Source organism: Podarcis filfolensis, assembly GCF_964270895.1.
Source record: "Podarcis filfolensis genome assembly, chromosome: W".
NCBI lineage: Eukaryota > Metazoa > Chordata > Lepidosauria > Squamata > Lacertidae > Podarcis > Podarcis filfolensis.
Window position 1 is genome coordinate 18,522,493 of NC_139619.1, and position 27,533 is coordinate 18,550,025.

A 27,533-nucleotide genomic window follows, 5' to 3' on the forward strand; every position below is an offset into this window, starting at 1 on the left:
CAACAAACGCTACCACCCTCCATACCCTCCAACATTTCTCAGATGAAAACAGGGGCATCCTATTATACATGGGTGTCTCCCCCCAGCCCACGCCCCCTATGTGTTTCATCAAACTGCTGGTGGAATATGGGAGAAAGAGCAGGGCTAGCTGAGCTGCCCCAGTGGGACTTACTTTTAAGTAAGCTTCAAAGCCTGGTTCAAAGTTTGAACTTCAAACTGTGCATTGTTCAAGCTGTAGGCTACACCAAGTTCAAATGCAAGCATGCTCATGTCTGAAATCTTGTCCCATTCAAGTCAGTGAGAGAACACAAAAGGATCTGCAACCCTTTTAAACAGTTAAAAGTGGGAATTTAAAAACCCACAGGCTTCCAAGGAATAACACTCAAAATGCTGGTTCTGACCTCCTGAATTTCTGCTTGTCACACTTCAGTTAAAGGGACAGTAACTCTGCCGGTGCATCAGGGTGGGGAGAGGAGCCAGTCTATACGCTCAAGGTTACCTTTGCATATGTATACACATCATAATGGCACACATACACACATGCCAGAAGGGGATTAACAGTTCAGTTGCCATGCCTGCTTCCTATCAACTGAACTCAGCCGGACAACACACACACACACACACGCTTCTGAGTCTGTTACATGCTCACAGCCTTGTGTTAGCACTTTCAAATACTAACACAAATATTTATTTGCAGCCTCAAAGGGGGTTAATTGAAAACCTCAAGACACTTATTCCCAACACCAGCCCAACAGAGATTATGCAATGGCCAGTCTTTTAAAGACCCACAAAACATAGAATCATAGAATCGTAAAGTTGGAAGGGGCCCTGGGGGTCATCTAGTCCAACCCCCTGAAATGCACAAAGAGCTGCAGTTCTGCAGCAAGCAGGGAAACCAGAAATCAAATCCCCACTCAGCCATAGTGGTCACTAAGAGATCTTGGGTCACTCACCAACTCTCAGATGAACCTCCTTCACAGGCTTGTTGGAAGGATAACAGGGCAGGAGGAAGCTATAGATGACCCCCTGAGTTCCTTGGAGTTTAAGGAGGAGCATAGGAAGTTGCAGTGTTTGCGGCAAACATGAAAGCAGCACAAAAAGGAGACCAATACGGTGCATGGATCAAACGTGGTGTTGTATAGTGGGAAAGATGGGCAACAGACACAGCTCTTTTAAGCAACAGCTCTTTATTACAGCAGTTAGCACTGCTCTAAGTCTCTCTGAACAACAGTGAAGCTGGTTGCCTTATATAATGCTCAATAACTTGTAACAGTAACAAATTGCAACTAACTACCAAATTGGTGAAAGCAACTCTCAATCCTTCATTTGCATACTGGTGGCCCAGAGTGAGAACTGCAGCTAGTCTGAATACATAACACCCCTCCCCACCTAGATAGGGTGTTAGGTCCCAGTCCATAATAGTTACTACCATGCACCATAATTGAATGTTGCTATAATATTCGACTGAGGGGACGTGGGTGGCGCTGTGGGTTAAACCACAGAGCCTAGCACTTGCCGATCAGAAGGTGGGCGGTTCGAATCCCCGCGATGGGGTGAGCTCCCGTTCTTCGGTCCCAGCTCCTGACAACCTAGCAGTTCGAAAGCATGTCAAAGTGCAAGTAGATAAATAGGTACCACTCCGGTGGGGAGGTAAACGACGTTTCCGTGCACTGCTCTGGTTCGCCAGAAGCGGCTTAGTCATGCTGATCACATGACCCGGAAGCTGTACACCGGCTCCCTCGGCCAATAAAGCGACATGAGCGCCGCAACCCCAGAGTCGGCCACGACTGGACCTAATGGTCAGGGGTCCCTTTACCTTTACCTTTATAATATTCGACAAACATATGATTCCACTATACACTAGTACAAGCTTAGTCAAGTTCCCGAAACAGTACTGTACATTAGACCGCATAATCCCTTAGGAAGGCTGGGCAAGTACGGATCCGGTTAGACCAGTGAGGTCCCTCTGGGGAAACAGCCTGGCTGCCAAGACCTGAGGACATGCCTGCTGGAGACACAGGTGGGTGGCTCGATGTGGATGGATGGCTCGGCTCTGAGGTTTCTGTGTCTGATACAGCGGTGGCGGCTTCGGACTGTGGTTGTACAGGAGACTTCGGCAAGGGTGCAGGGACAGATGGGCTGTGTGCCGGAGAGTCTTCCCCAGTCTCGCTTAGTTGATCCTCAGCAGTACTCGGTGGTTGGCCAATCTCTGCCGGGGCCGTCGGAGGCACTGTCTCTGTGACCAAATCTCCAGCCTGGCGGCAGAGCTGGTCAATGTTTCAACACCATATTTCTCCGCAATCCAAAGCCACCTGATATGACTTTGGCTCGGTAACCCCAACAACTACAGCTGGCACCCAGAGAATCTCCACCGCATAGTTCCGGGCGAACACCATTTCCCCTGGGATGAAAGATTGTAGCACGTTAGCACAGCCTGGGGGATCTGCCACTGCAAAATCTGGGTGCAGCCGGTCGAGAGGAGATCGCAGGCGGCGGCCCATCAAAAGTTCGGCTGGGCTCCGCCCTGTCGCTGTACATGGAGTTGTAGCCTTATTGGAGTTCACCGATTGGGTCTGCGTTGCACCGGGACAGGAGGAATGAAGTCAAATGACACTGAGTTGGTTCAAAGAAAGAGTTTATTCTGCTCTCCGGATAGCAGAAGGCACTTGCGTTGTGAGTCCACAGCAAGTCCAAAGAAATGACAAGTTTCATGCAGTATATATACCCTCCAGGCACCCTCTCCCTCCTCCCGTAGGAGTCCAACCACGTCAGCCTATGTACGGAGGTTGACATCACATATGTTCCTGCTCTGGTACTCTCAACCATAAAAGGATCTTCCTTCCTGTACTTCTGACCATAAAAGGATCTTCCTCTTCCTACTCTACATAAGATAAGGCACACACGCATCATCCCTGCTGTACTGGAACTTGGCAAGGTCACTCATTGCCGCAACGGACTGATAAGGGAGAGCGCTTTGTTCTTGTTATGGATTTGCTCAACAGCTCAAGTTTATGCATTTTAGCTCAGAAAAAATAGGGATTTTGGTGCAGTTTAAAACTTCCTGCACAGTCAGTTTTGGGGTTTTGGGAAACCCATTCCTTCAGAGTGATGCGTTGTACAAATAAGTACTCAGCTACCCGTTTGTTTGACACCTGCCACGAGCGCCAGTGCCTCCTTGTCAAGCTGGCTATAATTCCTCTCTGCTGATGACAATGTTCTTGAAAAGTACACAGTGGGGGCCTCCCGACCGTCAGGGAAACTATGGCTGAGGATGGCCCCAACACCGAAAGGCGAAGCATCGTGGACTAGGACGAGAGGACATTCCTCTTTGTACTGGACAAGGACGGAATCTGACACTAATAATGTCTTTACGGCTGCAAATGCGGTGACCTCCTGGTGGCCCCACGTCCATGATGCCTTTTTGTCCAGAAGCCAATGGAGAGGCTCAGCGACGGTCGCTTTGTATGGCAGGAACATGTTGTAGAAGTTCAGTAGACCTAAGTAGACCTAAGAAAGCCTGAAGATCTTTCTTGTTCTTTGTTGTGGGGTGGATGCCAGAGCTGTCAACCAGGTATCCCAGGCACTCACCTTGTGGTACTGCGATCTGGCATTTTTCTCTCTTCACCTTGAGACCTGCTTCTTGGAACCTGGTCAGGACAACCCGAAGCCAATCCAATAGCTGTTGTGTTGTTTCTGCTGAGATGAGCACATCGTCGAAATAGGGCACAACGCCTGGCAGACCCTGTAGGAGTTGCTCCATCAAGCTCTGGAAAATTCCCGGTGCTACTCTGACTCCAAACTGCAGCCTGCGGCAGCGGAAGACTCTACGGTGGGTGACGGTTGTGTGTGCCTCGGCAGTGGTGTCGTCCACCGGCAGCTGTTGGTATGCTTGCGCAAGGTAGAATTTTGCAAAAACTTTGCCTTCTCCCAGCAAGTGCAGCAAGTGTTGGACGACAGGGACGGGGTATGCATGCTGTTGAAGAGCCTTGTTTATCTCAGTCTCAGTCAGTTTTATTGCACATAGCCAAAGGCTGCCGCAATGTACACAGAATTATTTGACAATTAAAAGAAAATATACTGAATTGATAAAAAAAGACTTAAAACATTTATATTATTAAAACATTACGTACTCTAAACAAAGCTATAAAAGTACCCCAATGTACAAATAAAAACATTAAACACTAAAATTCATAAGCTAAAATCATCACATGGTCACTAATGTTGAAAACAATATCAATTAATACAGTGTGCAATTTATACTCAGAGTTTGGTGACAAAGATAGAGCATAGCCTGAGGTAGATAGATAGGATCAAATAAATTCATCTCCTTTACAGTTAATGGCTACCTCGGCTATATAATTTGCTCTAATTTTCCTAGCAGCAGTTGCAAAAAGTGCTACCCGCCAGGTCACATACTTATCTGTGTCTTCAAGGAGATATAAAATAATGTCAAGGGGGTTCTGGCCAGGGGACCCTGTCATTATAGGTACCAAAAATCTTTTTCTTGCATCATTATATAACGGACAGTGCAAGATATAATGCATAAGGTCCTCTACTTCAGAACATTCCCTAATGCAAACACGTTCGTTTTTTGGTATGCCTCTGTGTCTCCCATCTCTATAAGCAGAGCTTATTGTATTTAGTCGTAGCTCTGTAAAAGCTTTTCGAAGCTGTGCAAAAGTCAATTCATTAAAATAAGATATGTGTTCATTGACCTCTCTAAGTTTAAAATACAATGGGGCGCATGTAGCTCTGCACATAGAGTTTAGATCGTTTTTAGTTGCCACTGCCCTTATAGTTCGTTTAAAAATATTTTTCTGTGAATATAAGGGGAGTTCTTTAATCTCAGTCACTGAGAGGTCATATTTGCCCATCAGTTGGGCAGCATGATGTACCCAGTTTTTAAGGGGTAATCCATTTGATCCAAGATCCAAGATGGTGACGGCTTAGCAAGCAGGCTTCGGAGCTCCACAGATAACAGGACTGTAATTAGCATTGACTGCCACCCAGGGAAGTAATTTTTCCTTTTTTCCTTCTCTACTTTTAAACTTACCAACCTACTGAGATTCTAACAGCACCTTCTTGTCTATGCTATGAGAAACATCTTGGGCAAGCTCTGTGAAGCATCCTGGGCAGGCCGCCAGCTGCTAGCTATTAACCGCCAACTCCCTTCTACACTTTGTTCCTGAAACTCCTGGCAGTCTCCACACAGAGAAGCTCTTAAATTGAACAAACTGAGCACTTTCTATTTTTTCTCTCTTTTTTGGTTGGGGAGACCTCTCCTTGTTTACTCCCCACAGTGACGCTATGCCTGCTAGTAAACGCCACAGGGACCCAGAGCATGTAGCTCTTTCACCGGCTTCCAAACAATCTAAAATAGAGGACTTTTTAAACAAATCTGCTTTTATAGTTCCAACAAAAAACCGGTTTTCTCCTCTTGAAGATGATTGTGAGTGTGGGGAGAGTATTCTAGGTGAGAGTGTGGAACTGGACCCAGCAATGGAGCAAGTTGATCCTGTGCCGGTCAGAGAGGAAGGAATAACAAGTAGGGAGAGCACCCAATTAACTCTAATTGCAAGAACAGTTGAGCATATTTTCCAACAAATTAGAGGTATTGCCTCTCAAATAACCCAATTATCCAAAGCGGTCCACAGTTTATCAGTTAATAACAAGCAGGCATCAACAGAACACCATAGTACCAAAGGGAATTGGCGACAACAAGAGCAGACCCCTAAGCCCAACACAGAACGCGCAGAGGCTCTTAAAACAAATTCTTCTTATTTAATCTTCCAACCAAAAAAGATCTGCATGGCAATTTGTGGAAGGCCAGATCAAACTCCTAGCTGGAAAGGTGCCCAGCGTTCCAAACGACATTTATCAGACTTACTTGGTATTGGACTTACAGAGATCGACCTCGTTAGGACTGAACTCTTGAATAAAGGTAAAGGTAAAGGTACCCCTGCCCGTGCGGGCCAGTCGTGTCCGACTCTAGGGTTGTGCGCTCATCTCACTTATCTCACATTTTATAACTCAGTATTTTCATCCATTTATCAATTCATTTTTGCATATTCTTATTAACTTTGTTGCTAATACCACTTATTTCCAATCCAACACCATTTTAGTTATTTTTTTACCTATTTATACCCTTCTTCCATATTCTTAAAGCATTACAGCTGGAAACCACTTAATTTCTATCCAACATCATTCTAACATTCATTAATTTTGCAATATTTCTGTAGATAGTCTTTAAATTTCTTCCAATCTTCTTCCACCGCCTCTTCTCCCTGGTCCCGGATTCTGCCAGTCATTTCTGCCAGTCCCATATAGTCCATCATCTTCATCTGCCATTCTTCCAAAGTGGGTAAATCTTGTGTCTTCCAATACTTTGCAATAAGTATTCTTGCTGCTGTTGTAGCGTACATAAAAAAAGTTCTGTCCTTCTTTGGCACCAATTGGCCGACCATGCCCAGAAGAAAGGCCTCTGGTTTCTTCAGGAAGGTATATTTAAATACCTTTTTCATTTCATTATAGATCATTTCCCAGAAAGCCTTAATCCTTGGGCACGTCCACCAAAGGTGAAAGAATGTACCTTCAGTTTCTTTACATTTCCAACATTTATTATCGGGCAAGTGATATATTTTTGCAAGCTTGACTGGGGTCATGTACCACCTGTATATCATTTTCATAATATTCTCTCTTAAAGCATTACATGCCGTAAACTTCATACCGGTGGTCCACAACTGTTCCCAGTCAGCAAACATAAAGTTATGTCCAACATCTTGTGCCCATTTAATCATAGCAGATTTCACCGTTTCATCCTGAGTATTCCATTTCAACAGCAAGTTATACATCCTTGATAAAATCTTAGTTTGGGGTTCTAACAGTTCTGTTTCTAATTTTGTTTTTTCCACCTGGAAGCCAATTTTCTTGTCCAAATTATATGCCTCCATTATCTGATAGTAATGATGCCAATCGCGCACTTTGTTTTTTAATTTCTCAAAACTCTGCAGTTTTAGTCTATCTCCCTCTTGTTCCAAAATTTCCCAATATTTCGGCCATTTGGCCTCCATATTGAGCTTTTTCTGAGCTTTTGCTTCCATTGGTGACAGCCACCTTGGTGTTTTGTTTTCCAATAAATCCTTATATCTTGTCCAAACATTGAACAAAGCTTTCCTGACAATATGGTTCTTAAATGCTTTATGTGCTTTAACCTTGTCGTACCACAAATATGCATGCCACCCAAAAACATTGTTAAAACCTTCTAAATCCAAAATGTCTGTGTTCTCAAGAAGCAGCCAGTCTTTCAGCCAGCAAAATGCTGCTGATTCATAGTAAAGTTTAAAGTCTGGCAGGGCCAATCCACCCCTTTCCTTTGCATCAGTCAATATCTTGAATTTTATTCTAGGCTTCTTGCCCTGCCAGACAAATCTAGAGATATCTTTCTGCCACTTCTTGAAACAATCCATCTTGTCCACAATTTGCAGTGTTTGAAACAAGAACAGCATTCTAGGCAATACATTCATCTTTATAGCTGCAATTCGACCCAACAAGGAAAGCTTCAAATTTGACCAAATTTCTAAGTCTTTTTTCACTTCCGTCCAACATTTTTCATAATTATCTTTAAATAAGTTCCCATTTTTTGCTGTCATATTAATCCCCAAGTATTTCACTTTCTTAACCACAGTCAGACCTGTCTCATTCTGAAACCTCTCTCTTTCAATCGGTGTTAAATTTTTCTCTAAAACCTTAGTTTTTGACTTGTTCAATTTAAATCCTGCCACTTGACCAAATTCTTGAATTAGTTCTAAAACCCTTTTAGTACTAGATTCTGGCTCCTGTAACGTCAATACTAAATCATCTGCAAATGCTCTCAATTTGTACTGTTTGGCTCCGACCTGTATACCTTTAACCAACCGGTCTCTTCTAATCATATTCAGCAGAACCTCCAGGACCAATATAAAAAGCAATGGGGAGATTGGGCACCCCTGTCGTGTCCCTTTTTCTATCTTAAATTCTTCCGTCACCACATTATTTACAATTAATTTAGCCTTTTGTTCAGAATATATTGCACCTATACCATTTTCAAAACCTTGGCCTACCCCCATCCCCTGTAGGTTCTTTTTCATAAAACTCCAAGAGATATTGTCAAAGGCTTTCTCCGCGTCCACAAATATCAGAACTGCTTTAGTGTTTATATTCACTTCTAATTTTTCCAGAATATCAATTCCTCAAATTATCAGACAAATGTCTTCCCGGGAGAAAGCCCGCTTGGTCTCTATGAATCTCTTCCATCAATACTTTTTTCAATCTCTTGGCCAGAATATCAGCAAAAATTTTGTAATCCACATTAAGTAACGATATAGGGCGGTAGTTCTTAAGCTGGGTCTTTTCAGCCTCTGTTTTCGGTATAAGTGTAATATACGCCTCTTTCCACGACTCTGGTGCCCTCTTCCCTTCCAGAATTTCATTGCAGACTTCCTTCAAAGGTCGTACTAACCACTCTCTCAAAGATCTATAATATCTAGAAGTCAGCCCATCCGGTCCTGGAGATTTGCCCAATTGCATATTTTGAATGGCACCTTCTACTTCCTGTTCAGATATTTTATAGTTCAACATTAATTTACTTTTTTGGGAGATTTTTTGTAATCCATTTGTCTTCAAAAATCGGTCTATGTCCATTTCTTTCTGTGGCCCTTGTGAGTATAATTGTTTGAAGTACCTCTGGAAGCAATTTCTAATTTCATTTGGATTATATATGTTCTTTCCTTCCACTTCTAAATTTGTAATAGTATTTAATTTTTGCCTTTTTTTCATTGGCCAGGCCAGCAATTTCCCACATTTATTAACTGATTCAAATGTTTTTTGTCTCATTTGTTTAATTTTCCATTCTATTTCCTGTTTCATCATTTCCATATATTGTACTTGATATAGTTTTATTTCTCTCAAGATCTCCTGTGACTTTGGTTTTGCCCTCAATTTCTTCTCACTTTCTTTTATTTTCTCCAAAATTTTATCTTTCTTCTCATTTTGACTTCTCTTCTTTATTGCATTCTGTTGTATCAAAAACCCTCTCATAACAGCTTTGCTTGTGCCCCAGATTACTCTTTTTCCTACATTAGTGTTCATATTTATTTCAAAGTAGTCTCTCAAAGTTTTTTGGGCCTTTTTATACACTTCTTCATCTCCAAATAAGGTGTCATTCATCCTCCATCTGAAGGAGCCAGTTGATATTTGCTTCATCTCCATCCTTACAGCATTATGGTCGGAGCAGGTTTTTGGGCAGATTTCCACTTTCTTTATCTTTGGTGCCATTCCTCTAGTTACCCATATTTGGTCAATTCTAGTCCATGTCATATTGGCTTCAGAAAAGAAGGTTCCCTCTCTTCCCAAGGGGTTCTTTGTTCTCCAAATATCCACTAAGTCCATATTGTCTGTCATTTCAAAAAAAGTTTTTGGTAGTCTACCATCCTTGGTAACTACCTGTCTTTGTGCCTTGTCCATGTTTGTAGATACAACTCCATTCATATCCCCCATCAAAATCAGATTGTAATCCAGATAATCCAATAATGTCTCATGCAACTTTTTAAAAAATTCAGATTTCCCCTCATTCGGTGCATAAATTCCTACGATCAAAAATTTCTCTCCTTGAACTTGAATTTCATTTGCCAGGAATCTTCCTTGTTCGTCTTTAAAAATAAATTTCGGTAATAGTCTCTCTTTTGCATATATCACTACTCCTCTTTTTTTAACTTTATCAGATGAGATAAACTCCTGTCCCAATCTCTTATTAATAAGTAATTTCCTGTGTAACCTTGTTACATGAGTTTCTTGTAGACAAATCAAGTCCAATTGCTCCTTTTTTAATAAATGAAAAACACTTTTTCTCTTCCGAGGAGAGTTAAGGCCGTTACAGTTCCAACTTAAAAGTTGCAGAGCCATGATGGGGTTACTTCGCTTTACCTCCGACTGCACCAAGTGTCTGTTCTTGTTCTGTCAACTGTGTCTCTTTCTCTGGGCCGTGCAATCCAAAAGATAAATTCGCTATACCCAGTATTCCTGTTTCCAGTGCTCTTGGCTCTTCTCCAGATTCCACTTCTTTCTGTAGATCTTCTTTGTGGTCTTTCAGAAACCTATCTTTTTCATTGACTGATCTTATTTTTATCTTTCTTCCTCTATATTTAAAAGATAGGCCTTGAGGAAATTCCCACCTAAAAAGAATTCTATTTTTTCTCAACAGGGCAACCAGATCTCCGTAGTTAAGCCTTAAATCCAGATGATGTTTTGGGATATCCTTAAATATCTCCACTCTTGAGTTGTCAATTTCCAAAGTCCTTTGATAGTGCAGATTCAAAATTTTATCTCTCTCCTCTTTTGTTCGAAAAGTAATCAAACAGTCTCTCACCTTGTTCCTCCTTTGTCCTCTTCCAAGTCTAAATGCACTCACTATCTTAAATTCTTCCTTCCCCAAGTCCTGTTGCCAAAAGTCTGTAAATTCCTGTGTAAGAAAATCAGCCAGATTATCTTTCTCACGTTCTGGTACAGCCCTGATTCTTAATTTTTTTTGTTTCTCTTTCAATTCAATCATAGACAATGTCAAACCGTGGTCCTCCAATTGCTTATATACTGGTGGTATCTTCTCTTGAGTAGCAGTTGCAATCTCTTTTGCTTCTTCAGCTATCTTTCTAGTCGAAGCAGATTCCTGTAGTAATTTTTCAATAGACTGTGTATTGGTGTTCACCTGCTGTCCCAAATTATTAATACTTGTAGTATTCAAATCAATTTTAACTGATGCTTCAGCTACTTGCTTATTTGTCTCTGCCACCTGTTTAGCTAACTTTTCCAAAGATTCATTATTTTTTCAAGTGCTTGTGCCAAAACATCTTCAGACGACATAACTTTTGGTTTGACCTGTGGCAGTGCAGCCCCTGATGTTCCAGATGCACCAGATATTGAAGGCCTACGCTGCTGCGCAGTATCTGTCCTGTATTGTCTTCCAGACCTAGTAATCTTTTCTTGCGCCAGCTCTAACTTTCCTCTCCCATCTGCCATAACACTCTTATGAAAATCCAAGGCCAATCCCATGGCTAGAGATTGTTTTGAAAAGGAATTTTCCTGTAGGCCAGTTGTTATTGTAGCAATGTCAAACCTCCTCTAGGGGGACACAGTAACAACCAAAACTTGCCACTTTTAAAGACAACTATAGTCCTTATAGGTCCCCCAATTCACTTAAAAACAACAGTTTCAGTCCACTTAAAAAGTTACTTTAAAACCAGGAGAAGTCCAGAAACACTGTATCTCTTTTTGCAGAGCTAAATCAAAAGTCCTCTGCTTTCCACTGAGCGGCTTTCCTTATCTAGGGGCAGTCCGTTCCCAGGTTTTAGGCTGCGGATTTTAGCTTCCTTTTCCTCTTATTTTTGCAGGTAAATACACCTCAAACTTTCCCCCCTCCTCTCCTGCAAACTGGAGGGGAGACCGCTTTCCTGATGTTAAGATTTAAGTCTTTTTCCAAAACGTCTTTCCAAGTTTCCGCTTTACAGTCTCTTTGCTTTGATCTGTTTACAGTAAGGGAAGGCAGACTTCCTGTTTATACCTTCCCGCTTCAGTACCAAATTTACTTATTCTTTTAAGTCCAATTCACATCCAGTTTATTCCTACTCACGGGTAGTTAATTTCGAGTCCAATTGTCCCAGGAAAAAGTCAGCGCTCTCCGATAACAGCTGTGCGGCTTCACTCCGCGGAAGAAGCAGTCGACTCTCAGCACCGCGCTGCTCACCCCGTCCCGCTCCGGAACCCTTTTTTTTAAAAAAAGGGTCCTTTTGCAGATTGGGGGGGCGCAAATGGTGCCCGCCGAGTCCCCACGTTCACAGGCTTCCCCCGCCTGTGATTTTTAAAGGGTCCCCGCTTTGCCGCAGCGGTAAGACCCGATCCCACGGAGCTAATCCCTCCAAGACTCAGAGGGAATCCGCCATTAATCGATGGGTGTGCTCATCTCACTTAAGAGGCCAGGAGCCAGCGCTGTCCGGAGACACTTCCGGGTCACGTGGCCAGCGTGACGAAGCTGCTCTGGCGAGCCAGCACCAGCGCAGCACACGGAAACGCCGTTTACCTTCCCGCTATAAAGCGGTACCTATTTATCTACTTGCACTTAGGGGTGTTTTCGAACTGCTAGGTGGACAGGAGCTGGGACTGAAAGACGGGAGCTCACCCCGCCGCAGGGATTCGAACCGCCGACCATACGATCGGCAAGTCCTAGGCACTGAGGTTTTACCCACAGCGCCACCCGCGTCCCCTGAACTCTTGAATACCACAAATCAAATTCAAAAAATTATGTTAACTTTTTCCTCTACTAGATTGTCCTCACTGATTCACAAGCTGAAATTCAGATTGTCAAGCAGAGGAGTTTTTCCAACCCGGGTATTTCGCAATTCTATTGTTGCACCCTTATGTAAGATGAGGACTGGTGCTTCAGAGGGGCCCACAAAACCAAAGCCTGGATCCCCAATGGAAGTAATGACATCACAAAAAAACTTGACAGGTGGGGAGGAAACAGACATGCCTGAGTTGAATTCGCAGGATCATGCCCAACATCAAAATAACCAGGTGAGCCAAAAGAAACAGCCGATTCCTCTAGACAATTATCTTCAGGAATCTGAGCACTGTGTAAATCCTTTGGAAGAGGATTTTCTCAGCTCCTTTAGGAATCTCCCTCAGGAAGAGCAACAAACAGTTATCAAGAGGCTTGATCTTATGAGACAGACATTGAAAGAGATTAAAGAACCAGAAGCAGAGACTGATAATAGACCCAATGGCCACAACAGAATGATAACTATAGAACCACCGGAGTACTGGACAAAGATGAGATATTTAGAAGAGGAGGAGTCAGGAAATACACCCAAGGAATCCCCATTGGCAAGCGATTTGCAAAGAAAAGGCCCAGTGATTACAAATGTGAGTACTTTATGTACGACGACTGAAATAATCGAACATCTGGATTATTCCACTAGCATTAGCAATACTCTGTTGCCTCAAAAACTGGTAAACTCCGAGAGTACATTGGCCAACAATTGACTAAGAGTAAATCACTGTAAAACAATTAAACTTCTCTCATGGAATGTAACAGGGTGGACGAACAAGATCCAAGACAGCCAAACAGCCACAGTTGGTGACGGAGTGGCAGTCCTCGTTGGCAGACCTTGTCAATGACTTTTTGTTTCCCAATGCCAATAGTGTGTCTGCTGGTGTAGACGAGCAACAAACCCTTGCAATATGTCCCTTACAGGAACAACACCGACAGATGGCGTCCTTGAAACGGCATTTGGACCGGGGGTGATTGCCACCACAACCCGCACAGTCTGATTGGTTTGTTGTTCGCTGCTTGACTATTCCACGTTCCTGTTTGATGCGACAGATGTCATCCTCGTTATCTGAACAACTCTCGGATTTGCTGATCTCCTCATGGTAAACCATAGTCGGTTTCTTTGGAATCGTAGGGCTGTAGGCCTTGCAGATCTCTGCTGTTGAATGTTTTGCTGCCTCCATGGCCTGGGCTTCCTCGATGGCTTGTTTGAGAGTGAGGTCAGATTTGGCAAGGAACCGGCACTGTAGCTTTTCGTCCCTCACACCGCACACGATTCGATCAAGCAAGGCATCGTCCAAGTCCCGGAATTCACAGTGGTATGCAGCCTTCCTGAGGGCCGCCAGGAATTCGCTGATTGTCTCCCCCTCCAGTTGTATCCGGTGATGGAAAACGTGGCGAACAGCGATTCTTGAGATTTTAGGTGCGTAGTGCCCCTTGAGTTTCTCATTCAATGTATCCCAAAGCACAGATTGCACAGCAAGTGGTGCGACGAGGGCCCGAGCCGTCTCGAAAACATCTGAACCACGGACAGTGAGGAAGAGAGCTCTCTTTCGATTGTCTGTCAGGTCTGTGAAAGCATTTGCCTCGAGGTAGCATTCGAAATGGGCAAGCTAAGACTGCCAGGACTCAGTTGCTGGAGAATATGAGGGGTAGAGGCAGTAGCAACGCCATGATTCCTTGACACTGACTGAATGGTGAAGGACAGGATGCTAGCCTCAGCGATATCTCAGCTCTTGAGTTCTCAGCTTAGTAGTTCAGCTCTGGCTGTGTCTTGTTTCATCCCGATCCCACCTTCGTCACCAGTGTTGTATAGTGGGAAAGATGGGCGACAGACACAGCTCTTTTAAGCAACAGCTCTTTATTACAGCAGTTAGCACTGCTCTAAGTCTCTCTGAACAACAGTGAAGCTGGTTGCCTTATATAATGCTCAATAACTTGTAACAGTAACGAATTGCAACTAACTACCCAATTGGTGAAAGCAACTCTCAATCCTTCATTTGCATACTGGTGGCCCAGAGTGAGAACTGCAGCCAGTCTGAATACATAACACTTGGGACTTTTTGCATGCAAAGCAGGTGTTCTGCCATCAAGCTTTGCTCTTTCTTCAAATACACGGAGCCTGTGCAGTTTTCCATTTTGGTTGGAAGAGACCCAGAGTGTCATCTAGTCCAACCCCCTGCAATGCAAGCCTCAATGTATTCAATATGTGTTTCTTAAATACAGTGGTACCTTGGTTTAAGAACAGTCCTGTTTAATAACGATTCAGTTTACGGACTCCGCAAAAGCGGAAGTAGTCTCCCAGTTTGCGAATTTTACCTCGGTCTAAGAACGGAATCCGAATGGTGGAAGGGCACCGGCGGCGGGAGGCCTCATTAGGAAAAGCGCGCCTCGGTTTAAGAACGGTTTCGGTTTAAGAATGGACTTCCACAACGGATTAAGTTTGTAAACCGAGGTACCACTGTATGCATATTTTAACTGCTCATTTTATTAATGTTTTGGTTCTTTTATGTCTATTTGTTTTCAACTTCTGGCTTCTTATTGATTATTTAAATGTATATATTTTATTTTATGCAGATAAGGCGTGCTATTTATAATATAAATTCAGCACAACTAACTAAATAAAAGGTAAATGTAAGCAGTATTACAGTTCTGCCAAACATTAGCTTTCTTAGAATGTGTAATCCACAGTTAAGACTTTTAAAATGTACTGATCTGTACAATGATAGGGAAAGGGGGGGCATGTCTTCTCCACCCCTTTCCGCCGGTCACCAGAGGGTTCAAGGCGATGACCTCAAGGGGCACACGACCCCACAGGAACCCCAGTCCCCTCACTGTTACACGAGCACCACACTCAACCCCAAGCCCCATGAATAAAGTGCCTTTTTACCTTCCTATGCCCGTTTGTTATCATGAATAGACCGGGCGAAATAAGCCCGAGCGCCTTATCCCCCCTCCCGCTCAATTGTTTCCATTGGTAGACCGTACAAAGTTGTATTTTGTATCTTATGAATGAACTCGCCTATCTGCGTACTGGAGCGTTCTACCCAATCAGAACAATGCATTCGCCTTGCAGAGCTAGCTCAGCTCCAGCTGTTGCACGCCTCGTTTAACCTTTGACAAGCTGCTGACGGCTCCCCGCTGGGAGAACAATGGAATCGAAACTCGTAAACTTGTAAACCTGTCAAATCTTGCTACAATGTATCTAGTTATTTCCAAATTCGACTGTCACTACCTAAATGGACAAAAATACATAAAAATTCATAGAAAATCAACCGTAGCACCGATTCTCTTGCTTTCGGTGCCAATCTGCTCAATTTCTCTACGACTTCAAGACTCCTCCGGTGTCCTCCATAATTCCCCAAGTGAGATGTCACGTACACTCAGGAAGACCCTAATCCTGTCAAATCACCCTGCCAAGCCTTTCCTCCAGGCAGTGCCAGGTGACAGACTTTGCAAACCTGGACTCTATTGTTCCCTCATCACCGGTACTCAGGATGTACTTATCTGTGCATATCCCCAACTCTGCATATTCCCCCCCTCCCTCCTCCATATGTTAATCCTGTGTAACCCAACCCTTTCTTAATGTATTCATGATATAACCATGATGTATTGATGATGCTTCTGCACTGTGTTATGGGGAATGGAGGGAAGTTTTAAAAGTTCATGTCACCCCATCCTCGGGGTTCAATCTCGCCTTGAACCTGTTGCGCAATAAACATGGATCTTCTGCATCTTCTAAGCTGAGCTGAGCTGGTAGTGTTGATGTGTATAGTTGGTCAGTCGCTTTTGCACAAAGACTTTTAAGAATAAAACTCTGCAAGGATACTTTTCTCGTGGACTCTTTTATGCCGACAAGGGTCCAAGGACCAGGCTGAGGCGACAAAGGGAGGTCAGAACCCTTTCTTTTTTTTTACAAACACTGACAGGAGCTTCTCACTTGGCAGCAGATGCATATTTTCTACTTAATGTATATCTCACATTTACTTCTTGCATATGCTCTACTGTTTCATTGGAATTTGCTTCCGAGGAAGCATAGACTGCAACTTTAAAAAAGTAAAGGTAAAGCACCCCTGACAGTTAAGTCCAGTTGTGAACGACTCTGGGGTTGCGGTGCTCATCTCGCTTTACTGGCCAAGGGAGCTGACGTTTGTCCGCAGGCAGTTTTTCTGGGTCATGTGGCCAGCATGACTAAGCTGCTTCTTGCGAAACCAGAGCAGCGCATGGAAATGCCATTTACCTTCCTGGCCTTACCTTCCTGGATTCTCTGCTGGATGGGAATGTGCCTGAGGCCTCATCAAAGGCTCAGGTCGTTATTATCGTCAGGAGGCGATTCCGAAGGCTCGGCTGGAGGAGGATGAGCTTTATCAGCTTGGCCGAGCGGAGATCCTGACACGCTGGAGCGGTACCTATTTATCTACTTGCACTTTGACGTGCTTTCAAACTGCTAGGCTAAATGCAAAATAGATTCTAAATGAGAAACTACACAGACTCCAGAACAAACTTTGTTTCTGAAACTTCAGAGTGAAGTGCTGGCTAGGTTACACTTTTAAGAAAACGAAGATGCGAGAACTATTCTAACAAATAAGATTAAACGGGTACCTTAGTGCATTACATTTACATATCATTGGGTGCTATCACAACTGAGCAGAAAGAGTGAATGAAAGTCAGCCTTATTCTCAAGGCACTCGTTAAGGATTCTCTTTAACACAGGAAGTGTAGAGATTTGTATTCCAAAGGATGACAAGGAAAGGCTGAAAGGTAACTTCAGCATAGTGGTAGATTTAAAATTGGTTAGAGTTAAATGGGAAAGAAAAGGAGGGGAGGGGTGGTGAAACATATTATTTTATACAGTGTGCATGTGGAGTTTTTTGTCAGCATCAACTGGGTAGGTTCACTTTCTATTCGCTTATTACATTTCCTTGGTAGTAAGAGGGACTGGGGGTGCATTTCTTAATTTTGAAGGACAGGGACTAGCTTTCTGTGGAGTGTGGTCCATAATGTGTGTATAAAATTATTATAACAATGTCACAATATATTTTATCGGTGCACACTAAGGTACTTTATATGGCGTAAATTTTATTTTTTATAGACACGAAGTAATATGTACAGGATTTATATAAACAGACAAAGCTAAAATATACTATACGTGCACTAATATGGGATACCCCACCACGCACATAATGCTCTCTCTCTCTCTCTTTTAATATATATATATATATATGGGACGTGCCCTTTAAAAGGCGGAGGAGGGAGGTTCTCATCGCGTGCTCAGCCGTGCCCATTCGTCGGACGGGAGTGAGAGAGAATTCCCGCGAGCGCGATGTGCGTCATCGGCCGCTGCCGGCGGACACGTGATGCGGCGTCTCGGTCGCGCCGGGCGGCCCTCGGGCGGCTATCAATGACGCGTCGCCGCGGCTAGCACGCTGATTGGCGGGCCGCGGCTTCAGGTTGGAGGGGGAGGGGGGAGGAGTTGGTGGCGGCGGCAGAAGAGAGGGGCAGCATCAGCGGTGGCGGCGCGCGCTGCCCCGCCCCCCGCTTCCCATCCTCCTGCGCGAGGCGGCGGCGCGTGGCATCGGGGTCTCCCTCCGGCCTGCGCCTCTTTCTCCTCCTCCCGCTTTCCCCTTTCCCACCTCCTCTCCGCTCCCTGCCAGGCCAAGGCCATGACCGACTTCAAGTTGGGCATCGTGCGGCTCGGCCGGGTGGCCGGCAAGGTGCGCGTGGGGCGGCGCGGAGTGGGAGAAATAGGATTTGCGCGTCTGTATGCGGTGTGCGTGTGTTTCCGTGCCCGAGCGTGCTCTATGTTGGCAGATCCGCGCCCCTTCTTCTATCACATCACCGCCCCCTCGCGCGTCTGACCTGCTCCGTTACGTCACACAGGACCCCTCTGTGACGTCACTGGGTTCATTGGGGTTCCATGATCCCATTATTATTATTATTATTATTATTATTATTATTATTATTAAAGGTAGAAGGATGCGGGAGGCTGGTTTTCGTTTAGGTCCCTTTTCTCTGTTTTACTCTCTCTTTGCATCTCTCCCTGTAGAGGGGTAATGAGCTGTTCTGTGGAGCACTTCCCGTTGGTGGACCTCAAATGGGGAGATTTATTTCTTTTTATATCCTTCGTATTCAGGCTATAAAGGGGTCCATAGCTCACTGGCAGAGCACATGGGTGGCATCTGCAGTTTCAAAGGGTTACATAGCAAGTGATCTGAGAGGCTTCTTTCTGCTTTGGAGTGTGCCTACTGGTTAGACTAGGTGATACTGACGGATTTGTAGTCTGACCTGATCCTAAGTAGCTTCCTATTTTCTTGTGCAGATTTGATACATTTCTCTTTATACATACTTGCTGTAACTTTCTTTTGTTGTTGTGCTTTTCTGTTTTTGTTTTTTGGAATAATCAACACGGACCACAACGGATGTGTACCAATACTTGGTGCAGTGTCTTGCTTTACAGGTTGTTTGGGTTAAGTTTTGTATGTTAATCTGTTGTAGCAAAAACTGAAACACAAAACTGCTCTTTAAAGACTAACTGATTTGTGTGGTATAATTATATTGGGCCAGAGCTGCCCCTCTCAGTTGCAGATTTTGGTCTCTGAGCAAGAACTTACATTTTACAGTTCTTTCTTCCTCTCCTCTCCTACTTCCAAAGGCAAGAGAAAGGCAGTGCACTCCTTTCTGGCATTTGGACTTCCTAGAAGGCTTGTGGACACAATGGTAGGTAGAGATCCCAGAATGCTCAAGGCTAACCCTGGAGCATCTTTCCCCTGGTTTAGACAAGTGTGTGACGTATGCGCGGTCAGATGAATGACCTATTTAAGGTGTAAAACTTCTCTTTTCAGTGTAAGATGTGCCCTGGAATAGCTTAAAGTGTTGTTGTGCTGAAATGAACGAAGAGTGCCTTGCTAGGGATTGGAAAAGTATCCACAATATAAAGTATTTAATTATCCTTCCTTTTTTATTCTAGACAAAGTACACACTGATTGATGAGCAAGACATTCCACTTGTGGAGAGTTACTCTTTTGAGGTAAGAACCATGTTATCTACCTTATTTCCACATTCCAAGTGTTGAATTCAAACTCCCATCAGGTCCAGTCAGCATATCCAATGGTCGGAAGAGCATTGGGAGGACCACATGTCAGCTATTATTCCTCTTGATCAGGGATGGGGAACCTGTGGCTCTCCATATGAACCCTGACCTGACATGGTCAGTAATTAGGTAGATCAAAAACAGGAAGGGTTGACTGTCTAAGGAACCTGCTTTAAGCAAACTCATGAAAGCCAGTGGTCTCATATACAGTAATGACTATCTGAATAAGTTGGCAGAGAGAGAAGAGGAGGCATTTTCCCTTGATACAGCATGTGGGTCATAAAAGGACTTGGCCCGATCCAGACATCTGGGTTTGGACTTGAGGACTTATATGAAAAGTACCAAGTTCTCCAAAGACTCAAACTGTTCTCTGAAGTAGGATAACTAGGCAAGTTGTCCTTCACTTGCAGAATCAGGAGTAGCTTTACTTTAGAATGCATTTTCTTTTACAGGTGAAACTCGAAAAATTAGAATATCGTGGAAAAGTTCATTTATTTCAGTAATTCAACTTAAAAGGTGAAACTAATATATGAGATTGACTCATGACAAGCAAAGCAAGATATGTCAAGCCTTTATTTTTTATAATCGTGATGATACAGCTGATGAAAACCCCAAATTAACAATCTCAGAAAATTAGAATATTGTGAAAAGGTGCAGTAGCTATTCAATCGATAACATCTGCAATGGGTTCCTGAGCCTTTAAATGGTCTCTCAGTCTGGTTCAGTAGGAAGCACAATCATGGGGAAGTCTGCTGATGTTCTTTGGGATGTTCCCAAAGTGCTGTATTGAAGCACATTAATGGAAAGTTATGCGGAAGGGGAAAGTGTGGAAGAAAAAGGTGCACAAGCAGCAGGGATGACCGCAGCCTGGAGAGGATTGTCAGGAAAAGACCATTCAAACGTGTTGGGGACTTTCACAAGGAGTGGACTGAGGCTGGAGTTAGTGCATCAAGAGCCACCACACAGAGACGGATCCTGGAGATGGGCTTCAAATGTCGTATTCCTCTTGTCAAGCCGCTCCTGAACAAGAAACAACGTCAGAAGCGTCTTACCTGGGCTAAAAAAAAAAAAAAAAGAACTGGCCTGTTGCTCACTGGTCCCAAGTCCTCTTTTCTGATGAGAGCAACTTTTGCATCTCATTTGGAAACCAAGGACCCAGAGTCTGGAGGAAGAATGGGGTGGCATACAATGCCAGATGCTTGAAGTCCAGTGTGAAGTGTTGATTTGGGGAGCCATGCCATCAGCTGGTGTTGGTCCACTGTGCTTCATTAAGTCCAGGGTCAACGCAGCCGTCTACCAGGAGATTTTGGAGCACTTCATGCTTCCTTCTGCAGACGAGCGTTATGGGGATGCTGACTTCATTTTCCAGCAGGACTTGGCACCTGCCCACACTGCCAAAAGTACCAAAACCTGGTTCAGTGCCCATGGGATTACTGTGCTTGATTGGCCAGCAAACTCGCCTGACCTGAACCCCATAGAGAATCTATGGGACATTGCCAAGAGAAAGATGAGAGACATGAGACCGAGCAATGCAAAAGAGCTGAAGGCTGCTATTGAAGCATCCTGGTCTTCCATAACACCTCAGCAGTGCCACAGGCTGATAGCATCCATGCCACGCCGCATTGAGGCAGTAATTGATGCAAAAGGGGCCCAAACCAAGTACGGAGTACATATGCATGCTTCTACTTCTCAGACGTCCAATGTTGCTCTATTTGCAATCCTTGTTTTGCTGATTTCATTTACTATTCTAATTTACGAGATTGTTAATTTGGGGTTTTCATCAGCTGTATGCCATAATGTCACAATTATAACAAATGAAGGCTTGACATATCTTGCTTTGCATGTCATGAGTTTATCTCATATATTAGTTTCACCTTTTAAGTTGAATTACTGAAATGATCATGGAAAAGTTATTCTAATTTTTCGAGTTTCACCTGTATATAGGTTTCATGTATTTTTAGATTGGAGTTTGGGGAGCTTCATAGAAAATGTATTGCTCTTGGAAAAGCGGCAGATTTGAAATACACTGACATTACACTTTCACCCATTCATTTACCTGATATCAACAGGTTCTGCACAGGCTTTTGAGGTGTCTGGGGGAAAATTAGAGACTCATCATGGTTTATATATATCCTCAGACTCACTGAACAAGAAGGCTCTGATCTTATATAGAGTCTGTTAACTCAAGCACATAAACTGGGTTCCTGAGGCAGAGTTTGCATCTCATCTGACATTTCCCATGTCCATTATTGACCCACTTTCTCTTGTCTGATATAGACCTGACTGATTTTGAACTTTAGAGGCTCTACTCAGAGTGCCTCTGCCTTCAGATGTTAGGAGAGTGTTGACTGGGAACAGAGTCCCTCGTCTGGTGGCACCCTTTTCCTGAAACATTTTCCCTAGTCATAATATGCATAGCTCCATCATTTAATATCTTTTATGTGACAAGAGAAAACTTTTATTAACCCAAGTGTTTAATATTTTGCTATTTCTTTTTTTATTAACATTTCTGTTACTTGGTTTGCAGTTTTCTGTTTTAATGACCATTACGTTTCTGTCTATTAATAGTTTTACTTACATTTTACTTTGTTTCGTATTTGAAGCTGCTATGATTTTTAGATGAGCGTACAAATATTTTAAACAAAATGCATGAAGAGATGTGTTCTCTGTCTTTGGCCAGGCTCGGATGGAGGTCGACGCAGATGGAAATGGTGCTAGAATATTTGCCTTTGCATTTGACAAAAACCGAGGAAGAGGGTTCGGACGCCTGCTGCATGAGTTACTGTGGTAGGTATCATTGTGCAGGGGGTAACATAGCTGCAGGTTTCCAGACTGCTGAGGCATGTGTATGTATAGTCTTTGGAGATGGGCACTATAATGGCAACTCTCACGTGTCAGGATAAGCCATAAGCCGTGGTTTGCTGTGCATGAGCAGATAGCGTCTGTATTACCTCTCCCCATTCATGGTGGGAAGAAACAAACCACAATCCCTGGCTTAGCATTGTGTCCAAACCAAGGGGTTGTGGTTTGATTTTCTCCTGACAACCCACAGTGTGTAGCCAATGTTTGTTTTTAGCTTTCTGATTGTGATTTGTTGGAAGTGAAACAAACCGTAGTCCCTACTTTGGACACACCTTCTAAGCTCAAGGGATCATGGTTTGTTTTCTTCTAGTATGAGCAGAGGGGAGACAAATATATTCACAGTAAATCATTAGCTAAGGTTTACTGTGATGTACAAACTGAGCCACCATGTAAAAGGAAAGTGGGCTGTGTTGTGTGTTAAAGTATCTTTTCCCCCTCCCTTTTTCTCTCTATAATTTGAACATACAAAACTGCCATATATTTAGAAGGAGGTTGATCCATCTAGCTCTGTACTGTCTATGCTGACTGACAGCAGCAGCAGCAGCAGCTTTCCTGGGTTTCAGGCAGGGGACATTCCTAGTTCTACTTGGAAATCTTGGAGGTTGAACATGGGACCTTCTGCATGCAAAATGTGCCAACCCATCCAAGTGCCAGAGGGCTACCCACAACTTGAAGCCAGGGTTCCTACATCCAGAGACTCTACTGCTGAGCTATGATCCTTTCCCTTTAACAGCTTGGGTGACTTAAAAGAAGAAAGAATTTGCCTGCTACCTAGAAGATGCCAGGTGTATTTCTAAGGCATTTCCCCTGATCACCACCCAATTTATCTCTTAACTGCAGGGATGCCTGCAGAAGGTCATCAGCAGAAGATCTTAAGAACTGGACAGGGGGGTGGGTGTCCTTTATGCCTTGGGTCCTAAGCCGTGTAAGGTTTTAAATTTTCAGACCCAGCACCTTGAAGTCAAAGTAAGCTTGGTAAGCTCTTTTGCATCCATTGAGATGTGTTGTCTCCAATGACCTGCCCCGGTTAGAACCCTGATAGTAGCTCTTTGAGCATGTTGGAGTTTCCATACTGCCTTCAAGGGCAGCCCATGATGTATTATAGGAGTCCAAGCAACTAGAAGCATCAGAATTCTTCCTCTCAGGAATTGCAGGTGGCTCGTCTTCTCTTTCAGGGAGAGGCATCAGGGGGGCATCGCCCCTGGCTTTCAAGTCATGCATTTGAATGCAGTGACAGTGGACAATCGTCTAGACAACCTGCGATTGGTTCCATGGGGATGGAGGCCCAAAGCCGAAGAAATCTCTAGTAAACAAAGGTAAACTCTCAATAACAGTGTCACAGGCAAGAGGGACAAAAGGGGCTGGAAGTCAAACAACTCCAGAACGTGTTTCTTTGCATAGCCCCTTGATGATTTTTTATGTGTGTTTCTTTGCATCTGAAGAAGCTGTGGTGCTAAGTTCTCTCTGGCCTGGCCCTAGATGGGAGGATATGTCTCCCACCCTAGGTTATTTATTCCACTCAAACAGCAACAATTCTCAAGAGTTCCCTTGAATGAGGAATCAGTTGTTAAACTACTCTGGTAATTGTAGTAATTGGTCTGCTAGTGAGAACAGGGGCCTTATAACAACTTTCAGCACCCTTAACAAGCTAAAGTTTCCATAATTCTTTAGGGGAAGACATAACCATTTAAGGCTGTATCAGAGTCCTTTAAAGGTATGTTGTGATTGTGGCTACTGTCAACTCTCTGCTTTGAGAGGGATGGAGTTTTAACATGTTGCAATGGTGCAGCACAAGCTTGCTGCGGAAATGTTTAATTTGCTGTTTTTTCTTGAAGGGAACAAAGCTTATACTGGCTGGCGATCCAGCAGCTTCCCACAGACCCCATAGAGGAACAGTTTCCAGTGCTGAATGTGACGCGCTATTATAACGCTAATGGGGATGTTGTGGAAGAAGAGGAGAGTTCGTGCACATACTATGAATGTCACTACCCTCCCTGCACAGTGATTGAGAAACAGGTGCGTTCAAAACCAGAAGCAAGTCATGGATAAGACCGTCCCTGTTCTAGGCTGGCTGCTGCAAGTTCACCCTCTTCAGTGTGGTTGCTTCTTTTTAAAAAACCAAAAAGTCCTTAGGCACAGCTAGTGTGTTCTTTGTACCCCCTGCAAGGAATTTCTCTGCACCGTTTTTAGCCTAAATAGTTATCCTGGCCAGCGGCTTCCAAGCTTCAGACACATCTCTCTCTCAGTGGTGTTCTGTGAAGTACAACTGACTGTGCTACCATTCTATTTGGATAACCCTTCATCCTACCTCTCGGTGTGGAAAAGTCAGTGTTGTGCATAGGCCCAACCCCCCTTTTCCTAGCCCACTTTTTCTTAGGACAGGGTCATGGGGAAACAAGATCAAAATGAACAGCTCTGGTTTTAAACCTCACTGAAGTAACTTTGTTGTATAGAAGGATGGATAGAAGTCACCCGAAAAGATAACCTGTACAAAGGGAATCTGTTCCTCTGATGACAGTTTTGGATGCTTTTGTGGAGGAAAATATATAAATAGGTCTGTGGATATAGAAGCGTTCTCGAACTCAGCAGGAGAGCATCGGTTTTGAGTCCTAGGTTCAGTCTCTTGCTAGAGCTGTGAAAGACCACTGCTCGAAACTTTGGAGCACTGCTTCTGTGCAACATAGGCAGTACACTGAACTGGGCCATACTAGTCTGATTTGGTGTAAGGTAGTGTTCTATGTTCCAAAGCCATAGTTATAAACCCAGGGGTGGGGAACTGCAGCTTGAAACTCCCTCAGCCCCATTCAACCTGGCCAATGCAGGAGGTGGGGGTGGCGAGCGACACAGCTCCCTATCCTTGTTGTAGACCATGAGGGAAATAAATTGAGAGTGCAGTCCTGTATGTGTTTACTCAGTCCCATTGAATTCAGAATGTGTAAGATTGGGTGGGGGTGCAGAAGAAGAAGAAGACACTCATAATGAGACCTTCAGGTTCATAAACAAGAGAAATGCACCAGTGGGGGCTGGATAATATTTTATCCACAATGAAAATCAAGGCAGCATTTTGTAGGGTTCCCAGGCTGTTCTACTCAGATCCTGACCAGGCCTGCTTTAGTTCCTACAAAGATTGCACTGGGACTGGCCACCTTAGGACCCTTTTGGTTGGCTTTTTTTGGGGGGGGGGGTTCTTTCTCTAGGGGCCCTGAAAAGGGATACTGATTTTTGTCCCGTACTCCTCTCTCCAGTTACGTGAATTTAACATCTGTGGGCGGTGCCAGGTCGCACGGTACTGCGGCTCGCAGTGCCAGCAGAAAGACTGGCCGGCCCACAAGAAGCACTGTCGGGAGAAGAAGCGAGTCTTTCAGCAAGAGCTTGGACCAGAACGATGACCAGCTGGCTGAGGCCTTAGCCCCACAGGGCACCTTCCCAGAAGGTTAAGGAGGAGTTGCCCACTTTGCACGGACTGCTCACTTGAAGCCAGAGGCACTGACAAAAAGGAGAGAGAGAGAGAAAGAGAGGAGAGATTTTTTTATATATATAAAAAGACAAACCAATCCCTGTGATGCTTGAGGAAAGGTACTGACTCTTCCCTTCCAGTGTTAAAAAAAGAAAACGTCTGAAGAAAAAAGAAAAAAAAGACTACTGGGGAAGCTCTCCTGCTTGGAAGCTTTCTGTTATTTATATGTTAATATGTTTGTAAAGTTATGTACAGAGGTTTTGTTTTGTTTTGTTTTTTTGTTAGAATGTCTCTTACATAGGACTCATTTACTGTAATGTTCAAGTGAGAACACATTGTTGGTTGAAATAACTGTCCAGTAGCAAAAAGGGAAACAAAAAAAAAAAAAGCTTTTGCTCCCCCTGTGGCTAGGAGAAGGCCTGGGGAGCTAGCTCAGAACATCAGCAGTTAAATCTGAACAACTCTGCATGGAAAGTTGTGTTTGCAAGTAAAGGGTGGAATGGATTGGCTGCCTTTTTTGCTCTTTTAAAAACTTGAGCAGCTGTGAATGATTGTCCACCACCATCAACAGCATGTTGCTGGTCTGTCCCCCCACCCCACCCCCATGAGTGACACTTTCCTCTGAAGATTGCAAAAGCCGCTGAGCTGCTTAGCTGCTTCCCATCACTGTTCTTCCCCATCTGTTTGTAGAGGCAATCATGCCCCCCCCCCATCCTGGTTATCATAGTTCCTAATGATATTTCCACCACTCCACAAGGAACCATGGGCAGTAAGGTGAAGGTGCAAGCAGGCTTCCATGAGCAGAGGTTCGGGATTGGTGACTGATGACCCTGTTTCTCATTGAAAGGCGTACAGTCATAGGAAATTCTGTATTGGCATGTCACTGTTGAATTTAGGCCAGTACAGCATTATTGTTAGTCCTCCCCTGCCCTTTTGTCCTGCTGTAATCTTTTAAGATGAACAGGGAATAGTTTCTTATTGTAGCATCTATGTGCCAAACCATGACTCTCTGCCGTACTCTTGCATACCTACTTGGTGGCTGCCCCTCCACATCTCTCCTCTGTCCCCCCACCTACCCCGAGTTTAGGGATAGGGAATCTGCCCTTCCAGATGTAGTTGGACTCATCAGCTTCAATCAGCATAGTTGGGGATGATGGGAGTTGTAGCCCAACAACGTTTGGAAGGCAACAGATTCCTCATTCCTGCCTCTGGAGACCTAAACCTTTTAAAAGTAGTGTAAGACTTTTTTTAAAAGGCCACCTTGCTTTGAGTAGTTTAAGTAGGTAGAATAAGTTGTGTATTCTCTGAGACAGGCCAGTGGTCCAGTGAAGGGATGCCACTACATTTCTCAAAGCAAGGTATTTTAAAGTTGCAAAAACTAAGTGACTCTGCACGTATCTATGTGTGGAACTCCATGAGACACTTGACTTAAAACCAGGTGTCTGTGTGGCAGGTTCTATTTATGCCCATACCAATATATGGCTCAGAATTGGAGATGGGTGGAAGAATGTAATTGTTTACCACCATCAGCAGTAAGTGGAAACAGACCTGATATTTGACCCTTAGTGTAAGGTGGGCTTGATTTCTTGTGTGCAAACATAGAAGACCCCATCCATGCAAATCATGGGGAGAGCATGGTTCCTGTTGAGACTACCTCTACCCAGCCACAATGAGCCCATGTGTTGCTGATTGATATCTGGATCCAAGGCAGGTAAGTCCAGGTAGGCCAGTTTCCAAGTCCAGAGTAGGAACCTATCCTTTTCATCTAT

General features: G+C 44.0%; 1 protein-coding gene across 1 annotated transcript; it reads left to right on the top strand.

Moving 5' to 3' along the window:
• The first annotated feature begins 17,703 nt into the window (after window positions 1–17,703).
• On the top strand, window positions 17,704–26,258 carry LOC310753849 (zinc finger MYND domain-containing protein 19-like). Its single transcript, XM_083595210.1, has 6 exons — window positions 17,704–18,069; window positions 19,323–19,382; window positions 22,126–22,232; window positions 23,483–23,623; window positions 24,143–24,323; window positions 25,553–26,258. The coding sequence occupies exons 1-6, from the start codon at window positions 18,019–18,021 to the stop codon at window positions 25,694–25,696; spliced, it is 684 nt and encodes a 227-aa protein (XP_083451336.1). The 5' UTR covers window positions 17,704–18,018; the 3' UTR covers window positions 25,697–26,258.
• Window positions 26,259–27,533: the final 1,275 nt, after the last annotated feature.

What these genes read in the sequence shown, in the direction of transcription:
- LOC310753849 (XM_083595210.1), top strand. Translation starts at nt 18,019, where the DNA reads ATGACCGACTTCAAGTTGGGCATCGTGCGGCTCGGCCGGGTGGCCGGC. An exon ending in TGGAGAGTTACTCTTTTGAG is followed by an intron (nt 19,383 to 22,125) that starts GTAAGAACCATG and finishes GTCTTTGGCCAG; the next exon opens with GCTCGGATGGAGGTCGACGC. An exon ending in CTGCTGCATGAGTTACTGTG is followed by an intron (nt 22,233 to 23,482) that starts GTAGGTATCATT and finishes CTTCTCTTTCAG; the next exon opens with GGAGAGGCATCAGGGGGGCA.